Source organism: Cyprinodon variegatus, unplaced genomic scaffold, assembly GCF_000732505.1.
Source record: "Cyprinodon variegatus isolate N-32 unplaced genomic scaffold, C_variegatus-1.0 Scaffold1238, whole genome shotgun sequence".
Classification (NCBI taxonomy): domain Eukaryota; kingdom Metazoa; phylum Chordata; class Actinopteri; order Cyprinodontiformes; family Cyprinodontidae; genus Cyprinodon; species Cyprinodon variegatus.
In genome coordinates, this window is record NW_015151691.1 from 6,905 (window position 1) to 20,782 (window position 13,878).

Below are 13,878 nucleotides of genomic sequence, written 5' to 3' on the forward strand. Positions count from 1 at the left end.
TTTTACTTTATTATCTGAAATCAGTTTAAACCCATTCAAATGAAGTGACTGGCTAATCAGCTTATTTTTCAAAGACTCTGGTCCAAAGACTACATATTGTAACAAAAAGGCTGCCAGACTGAGAGCCTTGATGATCTAATTGAGTGTTTTGAATCCATCAGCAAGACCAGCTTATTTGATAGCACCACAGTCAGGGAGGCAAATGGCTACCTCAGGATGTTGTAGGATGATGAATTCAGATTTTTCCTTAAGCTATTTTATCAAATCATGCCTCACGTTGACATGATGTACCAGGAGCTGCAGATAAAGGAAATTGACAGTCTTCATCAAACGTGACCTCCAGAGATTTACAGGCAGTGTGCAGGCCATAAGGTATGAGTAATATGTCATATTTTATTATAAGGATAATGTTCATACCCTCTTGATTTGTATAATTATCATTTGTCTAACAAATTTGAAAATAAAATACCTAGCCACTCCAACAAAATCAGATAAAAAAGCCACAGAAAGAATTAGGAGACCACTTAAGGATTTAAGATTTTTATTCCTACTTTATTTTTTACTTCTACTTTTATATAATTTTTCTATGTATATAATATGTTTAAAACTTACAGAATGTTTATACTATAACTTGCAGTGGCCTTTTACAAATTTTTTTGTGGCCGTATATAATAACTGTTTATCGTTTCTGTTTTTCTAAGATGGAAAATGTATTCATGATCAATTACATACTGTTTGTATAATAACAACCACTCTTGGTATGTCTTCCTTCAGGGACAAAAGCTCTTCTCAATTACAACAGACAACAGGAGACACAAATTCAAGGAGAGCCATAGGAGACAAAGAGAAACAGATGCTGACTCAAGCAGGTATCTTCATCTATTGACCAATAAGCTGACTTTCTTTGTTTGGTTAGCCTACATACAAGGATATTTATTCTATTTTTTAATCAGTGTTGTACTATATCCCAATACCAGTGCTTCCATATCTCAACAATTAGCTTTCACAGCACTGAATAAATATACAGTGTATGTAAATACATTTATTTTTTGACAGAACTGTGACACAATCCTGGCCCATGCCAGAGAGAGGTTCTCCTTTCCTGACCATCTTGTAAGTGCGACGCTACTACAAGGAGAGATGTTTGAACAGCATTAAGTGCATTCCCAGTAGAGGCTCTGAACACCACTGTCAGGGCATGCCCCATGCTGAACCAGGCAAAGTTCAAGACTGAACTATCTCTTATTTACCAGAGTCCTGATTTCAAGAGCTGCTGTGGTGCACTGGGATTGTACCAGTCTCTACAGAGGTACAACCTGCAGGATACTTTTTCTGAAACCGTGGTTTTGCTGAACATCCTTATAACTACTCCAATGACAACAGCTGAAGCTGAGAGGTGTTTCTCAACACTGAAGAGAATAAAGACCTTGCTGAGAAATGCAATGGCACAGGAACATCTGAATGCACTGGCAATTCTTTCCATGGAAAGGGAGTTAGTCAGGAGCATGCCTACTTTCAATGAAACGGTGATAGACAGATTTGCTGCATTGAAAGAAAGAAGAGCAAAATTTCAATATAAATCAGTACCAGTAGTTATCCAATTAACTGACCAATCAACATTAAAGTTTATTTAATTATCTTATTTTAACCCAAAAAAGAGAACATTATAAAAGCGCATATAATTGTGTTCTTGCCTGATGCTTATTTCCTAAAATTTGTAACTAATATCACTCATCTTCTCAATGCTAAGTTGAAACATTTACAGATGGGCTTAATCTCTTTTAGTTTAGGGCACCCCCTTGTGGAGATATATATATATATATATATATATATATATATATATATTCAACTGTACATTTGCTAATCTGCAATTGTAAATCTGTAATGATTAATTATCTGTAATGTTTACATATCAGCTGCAATTAGAGTAAAATGACAACTGAATCGGATGATTTTGAGTACTTTTATTTTCTTATTGCTAAAAGAGGTGACTTTAGATCAAAAAGTGTGAAATGTTAATTGTAAGACCAAACTCACAAATACCATCACTGATGGTAAACAGGGTTTACGTAGCTGTCAATTTACCCATTAGATGGGTCACTTTAGCTATCACCTCAACTATTTGTCCCCCTGATACATTTGGCAGGAGCCGCCACTGATCATGTAGTCATCTTTGTCATCTAAAAGCTGTAGGTTTGTTTCCAGCCACCTTCTGCCACATGTCGATGTGCCCTTTGGTTACGCGTTTAACCCCAAGTGTGCTCTACAGGAAATCATTCCAATTGGACAGTGACAAGGAAAAAGTCTACAAACAGCTTGTTTCTGAGTGTCACATCAACATCTAAAGTGACCAATTAATAAAACAAACAACACTGATCTGTTTGAACAAGGCATTAGCTGAACTTGAGATACGTTACAGTAGTAGCCATTCAAAATTTCCCCACTTTCCTTGATGGGCCCTTGGTTTGTCCATGGCTGGTCCCCTACAATTCCTATTTAAACATCAATCTTTGTACTAAAATTTTCTGTCATTATTTGTGGACATTAAGATCAAAAGATAAACGTAATCTCCTGGTCAGACCCTGTAATTACGTGAAATGGTGGAGTCAGAGAAAAAAGAATATGCAAGAGGGGGTCACTCCAGTGGCTGAAAGTTAGAGGGGATCTTGCTAATGCTACGTTCAGAACGCAAGAGCAGCAAAAACACGCATGCAGCTTCATTTTTGATGTTTGTACAAGTTTAGTTCTGATGCTCCAGCTGCGCGGTACAAAAGTAGGTCTGATGCTCGTTGGGAGGAGCTACCCTATCCTTTCTGCGTAGTTTTAATATGTTTTTCAGTGATTAAGTCCACCTGAAAACTTAATCTGTGCAGTAAATTCATCCAGATTACCATCCTGCATTAAAATATTATTTTGCTGTCGGAGCAGCTCAGACCTCCACATACTGGCGGTTGCGCTGTCGGTAAGAATCCCATTCAACAGCAGCCTATGGCCCGGTTGTCTCTTTGTGGTTTGCCGTGGCAGCTGGAAGGTGGTTCTCATGTACGTAATCCAAACTGCAGACACCTGGATAATAAAAGTGAGCATGTTTTGCTGGCAGATTACGGCATTTTAAGTTAATTTAGGCGTAAATAAACTGTTTCAGAGGAGTGATCATAGTGATCTGTATCATCAGCGATGTGTCTGTCTCTCTGCCAGCTTCCAGATCAGCTTCTCTGATTGGTTGATGTGGCGCATCGGGCAGCAAAAGTTCAATTTTTCCAACTCCAGCAGCAGCTGCGTGGATTTAATCTAGAAGGTGTGAATTACATCTTGTCTATATGAGGAAATCAGTGATTCACAATCAGAACCAGAAGGGAGGGAGTTTAATTTAGCTACAGTGAAGTGCTGCAGGTTACTTTCTGGGGCACCAAAGATGGAGGTTACAGGTCCAGTGCCCCTAGTGGCTAGATCTTAAACAGTGTTGCTTGAGGTTTCTAAAGACAAAAACAAAAAACCCTTTTAAACATTTTCTCCCATCACATAAAGGCTGATTTTATTGGTGAAAATATTTAATGACCTGCATAAAACTGCAACATTACATCATCTTGGTCTGTTTTAAAACAGATTTATCTTTAAATATTGCAAAGCACATATCATTAATTTACAGATTGGATACAATATATTCAACCTGTGGTTGTTGCTATGGTAACATGTCATTGGTTGATCTGAGCAATGAGGCCCTCCAGCTCTGGTCGTGCCTTGAAGCGTGCTTGGAAATCTGCCTCAGTGTGCTGAGAGGGGAATAAAAAAAAAGAGAAAAAGAGAAAATTAACAAGCTTTAGAGAGACTTAACAGCATTAATTAATAAGTTTATTTACAGCTGTTTATTTTGGTACAGAAATGTTATTGTTTGAATCCACCCACAAGCCAATTAATGCCTCCAGAAAGTGTTTCCCAAGAAAAAAAGGACAAATGAAAAAGGTCACCAGTTTTAGTCTCCACATATTTTCACCAACATCTTCTCTTATTCATGAGTGAGTGTGTGCGTGAATGACTGAATGTGGAGTGAGGTGCTACAGGCCATTTCAATTTATCTTAATGTTTTTTCTCCATTACAGTTAGTTCACAAAGTATATCCAAGGCTTTTTCCTACATTGTGTGCAGAATTATTAAGCAAACGAGTATTTCGACCACATCATCCTTTTCATACATGTTGTCCTACTCTAAGGACAACATGTATGTTGTCCTTGGAGAAGGAGCTTGGCAGGCTTGAAAGCCAACTACCAATTAAGTAGATCAGGTGGGTGTTCATCTCTGTAATGAGAAAGGGTGTAGCCTAATAACATCAACACCCTATATAAGGTGTGTTTAATTATTAGGCAACTTCCTTTACTTTGGCAAAACGGGTCAGAAAAGAGCTTTGACAGACTCTGAAAGACATCTGACAATTTTTGACTTTTCAGAGGGGTGCAGCAGTTTGGAAACTGTCAACCTTTTGAAGCAGGATAATCGCACAATCAAGCGGTTCATGGAAAATAGCCAACAGGGGCGCGAGAAGTGTGTTGAAAAAAGACGTCGTAAAATAACTCCCCATGAATTGAGAAGGATCAAGCGTGAAGCTGCCAGGAAGCCATTAACCACCAGTTGTGCCAAATTTCAGAGCTGCAACATGTCTGGAGTCCCGAGAAACACAAGGTGTTCAATACTCAGGGACCTGGCCAAGGTAAGGAAAACCGAAAAACAGCCACCTTTGAACAAGACACACAAGACATAATGTCAAGATTGGTCCAAGAAATATCTGAAGATTTCTCCAAGGTGTTTTGGTCTGAAATGAGAGTGATGGGCCAGATGGATGGACACGAGGCTGGATCAGTAAAGGGAAGCAAGTTCCTGACTGACTCAGAAGCCAGCAAGGTGGAGGTGGGGTACTAGTATGGGCCTAAACAACACGAAACCTTTCCTCCCTCATTCATAAAAACCATCTGAACCGTCTGAAACCGTATTCTAAATTTCTTTATTGGCACCATTTAATTAAGATGAGCAAAAAGAAAAGAAAAGGAAAAAAACGACATGTCATTATAATCACACCTTTTATAATTATTGTTCACTTCATGAAACCATCGAGCAAATAAAGCTTATTCAGCTCATGAGTTATGGAAATCCTCACTGCTTTGGCTGAATCTCAAACTACATTGTTAAAAAAAAAATCAAAATCTAGATAAGTCATTTTTTCTTAAAATGAGTGCATTTATTCTTGGATTGAGGAGGTAAAAGAGACATTTTGCCAATGGAACAAGAGAACTTACACTTAAAATAAAAAACACAATTGCATTGTCTAATTTAAAGTGCATATTATCTGTCTAATTTTAAGAGTGAAAATACTTTTTCCATTGGTGATGCCACAGTTAATGGAGGAAATTTTTACTTATTTCTAGATCGTTCTTCCAGTGTGCCCCCTCAGCCCTGTAGCGCAAGTTGACATGATATACATTTCCCCCATTCTTTAAAAATCAATCAATAAATAAACTGCTTCAAAGAGGACCTCCCCTTTTTTTTTTCTTTGCCTAACTTAACTTTTAACTCTAGCTTTTTAAGGGCTGAATGGGCTGTAAGTGCCTTGATGAACTGTAAAGTTCCGTTGAGATGATTGGCGCTAAATAAATAAACTGAATTGAATGGTCCACTCACCCTACCCACTATGTGGTATAGGAGCGCCCTTAAAGTTCAAATAGAAAACACATACTTATAGTTTCTAATTTAATAGTATGCACAAAATTAAATACATCACAAGTGAAAAATTATTGTTTATAGCATAAAATAATTCACTTAGATAGAAGACGGCCCAAAATTCCTCATTAAGTCACGTGACTCACTGAGGGATGCAGTGACATCAGCAGATCAAGGATTTAAGGGCCGTTGAGCAATTCAATTCAGTTTATTTTAAACTGAATTGAACTGAAATTGAATTGAGACTTCTGCTTTAAAAAAAAGAGGATGTTATTGCTGACAGGGAGCCATCCTGTGACATTATGGGATGTTTTGCTGTAATGTGATCCTTGCTGTGATAAACGTTTAGTCCACTTTAGGAAACTCAATGTTTTTTCTACTGCTACGCTATTAGCAGGCATGACGCAGAACAAATATGCTAAATTCACACGTTTTGAGATTTATTTGCCACAAAAAATTCTGAAACAATGAAGAGACTGGCCTCAACTCCTGCAGAGCTGAAATAAAGAGCTGACCAAGCCTCGTCTTTAAGTAGAAGCTGTTACTGCTGCGAGCCAGCAAGCTAACGGGGCAAGAATTCTTGTCTCTACTCTAGGGGCTATATGTAGAGCTCCCCCTAGAAGTTTGGTGGGAGAAAGTTTAGTAGATATCAGCGGGTTATAGCCCAGTGCAGCTTGTATATCTACATTTCCAGTTAAAAAAAAAAAAATAAATAAAAACTTAGGGGTCACAGGTTATAGTCATGGGCGCTCTATATTCTCTAATCTGAAAAGATATCGGAATTATATCAACTAAAATTCAGCAATATATTATGATAAGGTATTTCTTTTTAACATCCAGTCGTAATCCCAACAAAAATGATCTAGATGCAGTTTGCAAAACAAAACACTAGAGATCAAGTCCACTTGAAGGAAACTGTATGAACAGATGACTATGAATCACAGAAATAGAACAAAGCATCAGATCTGACTCACCTCCTTCACAGAAAGCTGAACTCCTTCTGGTTGGTTCTTTAGAAGGACGTCCACAAGGACAGGACACAAGTAGGCGTCCAAACTGCTAAACTAAACACACAAACGACACGTTTGCTCAGTGTCCCAAATATTGGCAAGCATCTGAACAAACCTGCAGCTGGGTAAGCTTTCTAGGAACCTGGACTACTCGTTGGTGGGTCTTCAGGACAGCGTCCACGTACGTCTTGTTGCCTTGCTCCTGCATTAGCATTACTTCTGTGCTCTTGGTTGGCAAAGCATAACTGCAGGAACAAAACAGACAGAAAGGTTGCATCAGAACAACACACTAGCCAGTTTATCAGGTAAAATAAAACACAGACGAGACAACAAGGAGAGATTTTTAAATGTTCTACAGCCGTTTAGATGTTAACCTCAGATCAACATCTTCCACTAGTCTGGTCCTCTGGGTCCACTGACAGAAATAATAATCAGGTCATCAGCAGGACTTATTGGGTCGTTCACATGTGGAAGCAGAGACACATGTTAAAGGTGCCGGATTAAAGTAAAGACCATTGACCTATGTTTTTTATTTTACATTTCCAATCAGTTTTATGTCCAGAATATTTTGGAAACTTTTGATGCATTTTCAGGATAACTTTCCCAACTATTCCTTTTCTGAGTCAAAAAAAAACTGCATCAGATTGTCAGGAACGACTGCGAGAAACTGGAAGCTTCTGGAAAATCCACTGTTTACAGGGCTGCTGGTATTCTCCTCCGTCAGAGAGCTGACCAAAAACACTGCTGATCTTACACACGAGGAGAATACGCCAGCTCTCAGGCATGGCAACGGCAGCATCATAATGAGGGCATGTTTCTGCCAGCGAAGCGGGTGTGTTGCTGAGGGATGGGATGAAGGAGGTGTTTTGGTTCCAGGATTCTAATTGTAATTGCCCTCTGCAGGACGTTAAAGAAAACGTTGCTGATTTCCGTTCTCTGTTGGGCAGTCGCTCCTTCAATCAGGGTTTTCCTTTCATTTTAAGTCCAGCTAATTCTCCCCACAGATCAGGCCTTTCACTGAGTCATATATCAAATACAGATGGAAAAGCTTGGAAATTAATCCAACTATTCTGCTTTTTTTTTTTAGCTATGTTTCTGTTTCATTAAACCCAAAATGTTTTGGCTCCATAGTTTTAATCCTTTCAGAGGGAGTTGAACCCCCCGATCGTGGTCACCTTTCAGCCACACGGATTCCCAGCCGGTTGCAGAGGTTATGGATGTACTGAGAGTAATGCTCCACCACCGTCATGTCATAACCAGACACCTGCACGTTTAGAGTCCCGTATGATGTATCGGTAGCTGGAACCATCTGCCTCTGCTGGCTTCTGTCTTTCTTTTTCTTGGGCTGAAATAAAGAATAAAAATAGATCAATAATAGCAAATCTTTTGACTCATTTCACATTAGAAACTGCTTTTAGCTTCTGAAGTAACTCTTCATCTGCAGATCAAAGTGCAAACTTGTTACTGAAAAGAAAGGAAGGTCAGTGAATCATTTTTTTTTCCAAATGTCAAAAATCTCAGTAGACTTAGACAGACTTTGTCATTTTGTACGGTATATAGTGTATACAAAATGAAATTGCGTTCAGTACAGCTCTCAAAACATTTCCATTTCTTAAGTGCTTCCGTGATAAAATGTAAACATGGTGATCAAATGTAAACATAAGACTGGGATATGATTTACAGTTTCGAACATTTTTTCTCTAACTCCATTTTATACAACATTAAGCAATCTATTTTTTTTAAATAAAAACTTTAAAAGATATAAAAAAGCCGATTAAAATCAGAATAGCTGAATCTTTGATGAACATTTTAAAAGTTGAATGGTGTTTCTAGCTGAACGTTTGCTGAAGTAGTTAAAGGTCAAACATGGTAAAGTTTTAGCTGAAATCTGAGAATTATACATGCATTTCAGTTGGACAAAAAAAAGAAGAAAAAAAACACATAAAAAGCTGAATATCGTGAAAACTACAAAAAAATATATCTTTACCAAAAGACAGTGCAGAATTCTCCTGAACAAGCTGAACGTTTTGATAACAAAATTGTTGAAATTGCTTGAAAACGGCAGCACTAGTTTAAGTCAGAAAAATAAAAAGAACAAAACAATAAGTGGGAATACATAAGCATCACCACTTGATAAACACGTTAAATGTGGAAACCTTCGATCTGAACACTAAGATCTGCCTAAAGAAATATTTTTCTGTTTGACTGAGTCGAAGAGCGACAACTGTTCAATAAAGCAAATCACTGCTGTGATGACTGAACAGTGTGTCAGAAGGGCCAAGTTCAATTTGTGGCAGCAGCATCTGGTAGTGGCACTTCCAGCGGCACTTTTACTGGCATGCGACTTCCACATAGTGTCCCTACGCCGACAGGCCACCTGCCGCACTTCTACTGATGTTAATGGGCAAATGGTTTGATGTTGGGAATATTTAATGCCTGTTTAAAGCTACTTTCAATTAAAGATTTGCTAAATTCACATAATTTAATGAAAATTTTAAAACAATTTAAGGGAAAGTTATAAGATAAATGTTTGAGTGACGGGTTTGACTTGTAATAAGAAAAAAATTATGTGGTGATATGAAAAAAATCGCCTGAAAATATGCTGGCACATTTAGGTAGTCAGTGGCCATTGTGTGCCACGAAATTGCACGGTGATGCCAGGATCCTATCAAGATGCCTGACTGGTTTTAAAAGCCTTCAACATCCCACGGCGGCCGCTGCTGTTTTTATGGAAACAAGGCTGATTATTGGCAACCGGGATGTCAGGATAGGAATGAGCTACTGAGTAAATAAGTAAATAAATAAGTACTTTCAATTGATGGCGTTACTGTTTTTGAATTGATAAAAAGTGTTGGACACAAAATATACAGTAACTCTACTTCAGATGTAAACTAGGCCAATATGTCCTAATGCATGGTAAGTATATGACAGGCAGCAAGGATGGCAAATACTCACTGCACAAACATTCGGGTTATTATTATATAGCATGAGAGCTTATTGCAAGTTTATCCAGAAAACAAAATATCTTAAAAACACGCTGGTACTCTGTAGAATTCTCTGGCCATGAAGATGCCACAAGATGCCACATATGTCTGTATGGAAACAGGTAAAATAATATATGATAGGTCTATGCTCCATGTTATTATTGATTACTAACTACAAATAGACTACGGATAGCTTAGCTAGACTGGTAACAAATACAACATAAAATGTTCTAAATGCATTTTGAAAAATCTTTATTGTTACCATCGCATTAATTGAAAGTAAACATAGAACAAGCATCAAATAATCAGAAAATCAAAACGTTTGCCCAAAAACACAATAAAAGTGCGGCACGCAGCCTGCCGGGTTAGTGCCACCTTGTAGCAGTCAGATGCCAGTGAAAGTGCCACAAGAAGTACCAGTACTCTCCAAGTGCCACCGGAAGTACCAGATGTCTCTGCGGCAGAGGTGTAACGTAACTAAGTACAAATACTTTGTTAGAGTAGTTATTGATGCTGAAGAAGAGTGTTGTTTAAATGTTTTTGCTGATGATAATTTTAAATTCTGGATTACTTGCAGATTAAAAGAATAACTCCTCAGATAGCCTTAGAATATTCTCAAATCCTGTTTATTTTATTTCCACATACATAAAACCAGCATATTTGATTCTGTTGAGGCTCTATGATGAGACCGAGAAAAAAAAAAAAGTTTTCATGTGAATTAAAATAATTGTCATTCTTTATCCCCATGGTAACCAAAATGGTTTTGAGAATCAGATGATTTTTCTGGGTAATGGTATCAAGTTTGATATTTCGTGACAACCCAGTTTCCAGCATCATAAACTGAACCTTGAGCAGGAGACGTTTTTTTGGACTTACAGCCTGTTTGGGTAACAGATGCCTCCACCGTCCAATCCCGTGTGTCGGCATGCCTTTGTACTGTCTCTCATTTAGACAAGCAGCCCCTAAAAGAATGAGCTTTCTTTAATCAAACAGTTCAGGAACACACGGGCATAAACAGATTGGTGAAGCAATGACACTCACACAATAGAGGGTGCTGGATGGAAGGCGTGGCTCTGCAAAGATCACATGACAGAGATCATTCAGCAACATCAAGAACCTCAAAGACGACTAAAGCAGAAACAAGCTCTTAAAATCCTAGACATTCATTTGGTGAAGCCTAACCCTAAATGCTGATAGTTTTGATTGAGGTTCTTAATCCTTTCCTAATATAAACATTACTTGCTATAAGGAGTGGTTTATATGTTTGTGTTAACAAATCGAAAAATGTATTTTCTGCACAAACCTGTTGTTTTGTAATCATTTCATTTTATGCTTTGTAATATCAAAATCTGCATGCATCGTTGATCTGATTCCAAAAGTTTAAACATTAAAACAGATGTTATGAGACAATCACTCCGTAGTTAGGAAGCCATTTTACCAAGTACTTTCTCACTCTTAGTTGATTAAAACTGTTGGTTACTCTGTCATTAAGTCAGTACCATTCATACTTTTTTGTATGGAGACAATAAATACATAGTTCTCTGACCAGGCCCCCGTTTTCCTCCACACATCTGTGTAGCAGCAAACTTTGAACAGGACTACTGATTGGTTTACGTTGAACAATGACTGGATTTTTTGCACCTCATCCATAGAAACTAATTTTTAAATGGATGCTGAAGCTTGGCTATTAAATTTCTAGAATAGAAACAGTTGGATGCATGCTGAGATTAAAGCACACACCAGTGTTTAGCTTTATATTTTTAATAGGGCTTGGGCGTCATGAAGTAATTACTTTGAGTGGCCGCCATGTTGATTGCCTCCTTTACCGCTGCTCAGACTACTGCCTACGACTACCGCATACTGTACTCCCTCTCAGCCGTGTTTTAATTTGATTAATTTCACCTTAACTTGATTTCAACCATGGTAAACCGTTGCTGTATTGTGGGCAGTAACAGCGCAACACATGATCGCCATGCGAAAAACATAGAAAATGGATTAACTTTCCACCTCTTTCCTGCCTGGAGGCGCAACCACGGAGACCAAGTGTCAGAGATAAAGAGTCGTCGGCTGGCTTGGATCGTGACTGTAAGACGACCGAACAGAACTTTCAACAGTATCCCGATGTCAATGAGAGTGTGTTCCCTGCATTTTCCTTCTGGTAAGTTAAAGATGCACGGTTTTATCTTATAGCCAACCTTGTTTCTTTCCTTCAAGGTTGGGATCTTTTTTATGGGAAAATAATAAAAACAGCAGCGGGAAAAGGCTCAAATATGTGAGAAACCTAGAGGGTTTAGGGAGGGTTGGCAGTTAACGTTACTAACTACACCTTTGAAACACATAGCAGGTAGTTAAAAGGACATTACATTTGGAGTGGTTGTTAGCACTAACGGTTAGCAGTTACTAAACTAGCAGGTTCCAGAGCCCATCTAAGCTCAGCTTACCTTTGTAGGGATTACTGTGTTCCCACTGTTTGCTGGCTTTATGATCTGCAGCTCCTGAACCCATCCATTCATGAACTGCACATGAGACTCCAAGGACTTGTAGCTTTGGAACTGTTTTTAAGCTCACTCATCGGTGCTCAACTCAATGTTTGGAACTTAATATGGAAATTATTAATAATGCTGATTTTGTCAACATACCGGTCCCTGGCTTCTCCGTTTAATGTGTACCGATAAATTCCAGATCCTTTTCGGGATTTTAACATCTTTTTTCTCTCTACTTCTACATCTCTTCTTTCAACAACAACGTTGTATCAGAGCTATATTTATGTTCGCGTAGCCCTCAACATGGCCGCCACGTCCCACAATGCAACGCGATCCACCCTATTAAAAAAACTAACAAAAGAAAGCTGTGTCCCTTTGGTTCCAATTCAACATTAGTGTTGCTAAAACCAGCTGAATTGTGTGGTTTGACATGAAAACCCGTAAAAACACTCAAAGTGTATAAATGCCTTTAATCAGCACTGTTTTTAATCTACAGACTGACCATCGGATCTTCCTGTCCAGCTTTACTGATGTCCAGAAGTCCTGTTCTTATTGCTACAAATATCACAGCTTCCAGCCATCAGACTTCATGCAAAGTGATATTATGGAAATGCAAAGACATACCTGCTTAACAGCTGCTTCAAGATGGATCTCTGTTGAGTGACGGTCACTTGGAGCTATATAGGATGAGAACAAGCAGGAAAGAGGTCAGAAATGAAATGGCTGAGCAGCAGCATCTTGTTGATCAGAGGGTCACAATGAAGCATCCAGAGTCAAAATAAAGACTTTGTGCTTAATCTTGCTCAATTACCCTTTTAGCACACACTTAAAATGTTACTGATGTGTGATTTGAAAGGTATATATATTAAAGTATAAAGAAATTAAACGAAAAAGAAAAGCTATAATAACTGCTTAAAAATTTTAAAAAATCAAAATCCTCGCCCGTAAAGTGAACTACAGGACACAGCTCTGTAGTGACCTTTGGAAAAAGCTAATAGCTAACAGATGAAGTTCTCGTTTTGCCTTACCTTCCGGTATATGTTGCTCATTTTCTCTCCGCTGTATTTAAGAAAAACACCATATGAGTAACAGTAAAGCTAAATACTTCAAACAAACACTAATTCACTTTTAAAAACACATCTACAATGCGGCGGCTGGAAACGGAAGTACTGAAGGAAAGGTGGTACGTCATATTTTCGGTCCGTAAAGCACAATATCAAAATACATGGGTTCCGCTTATGTTTTTTTTTTCCAATACAATTTTATTTTTATTTGTTTCTGCAAAGAACATTACAGAGCAACCATATTGCACTATAGGTATTCTTAACAACCATTTTTTTTTTACAGACATTTTCAGAAGATTAAAAAGGACAAAGGCTTCTCGAGTTTTGATTGCTTTCTTATTTTCTAAAAATTGTATGGTGCCAATGTATTGTTTGAGTTAATGCTTAAAAGCAGTACTGCACGGTTTGGAGCCTCTATGTTTGCCTCTATGTATAAAGAACTTGGCCATAATAATCAAGTCAATTACATATACCTTATCTGATCTCTTTGGTTGAACCTTCCCTTGATGCCGAATAGTATAGTCTTCCAAAATAAAATAAAATCTTTGTCTATTTTTCTCTTAATTAAGTAATAAATGTCGAACCAGAAGGACTGGATAAGTGGGCAGTTCAAGAATAGATGAACAAG

At 38.0% G+C, this 13,878-nt stretch overlaps 1 protein-coding gene across 2 annotated transcripts; it reads right to left on the minus strand.

The window, feature by feature from the left end:
- Positions 1-1,978: 1,978 nt before the first annotated feature.
- mrpl48 (mitochondrial ribosomal protein L48) lies at positions 1,979-13,386 on the minus strand. Of its 2 annotated transcripts, XM_015401611.1 has the most exons (9): positions 13,215-13,386; positions 12,811-12,863; positions 10,745-10,776; positions 10,580-10,665; positions 7,895-8,064; positions 6,862-6,964; positions 6,684-6,773; positions 3,671-3,773; positions 1,979-3,476 (listed from the first exon to the last, which is right to left on the minus strand). In XM_015401611.1, the coding sequence occupies exons 1-8, from the start codon at positions 13,233-13,235 to the stop codon at positions 3,696-3,698; spliced, it is 633 nt and encodes a 210-aa protein (XP_015257097.1). In that variant the 5' UTR covers positions 13,236-13,386; the 3' UTR covers positions 1,979-3,476; positions 3,671-3,695. The 2 variants fall into 2 exon arrangements, with proteins under 2 accessions (XP_015257097.1, XP_015257095.1); XM_015401609.1 differs by lacking the exon at positions 1,979-3,476 and having other exon boundaries at positions 3,503-3,773.
- Between the last annotated feature and the right edge of the window lie 492 nt (positions 13,387-13,878).

What these genes read in the sequence shown, in the direction of transcription:
- mrpl48 (XM_015401611.1), bottom strand. Translation starts at nt 13,235, where the DNA reads ATGAGCAACATATACCGGAAG. An exon ending in ATCTGTTACCCAAACAGGCT is followed by an intron (nt 8,065 to 10,579) that starts GTAAGTCCAAAA and finishes TCTTTATTTCAG; the next exon opens with CCCAAGAAAAAGAAAGACAG. An exon ending in CCCACCAACGAGTAGTCCAG is followed by an intron (nt 6,774 to 6,861) that starts GTTCCTAGAAAG and finishes TTGTGTGTTTAG; the next exon opens with TTTAGCAGTTTGGACGCCTA.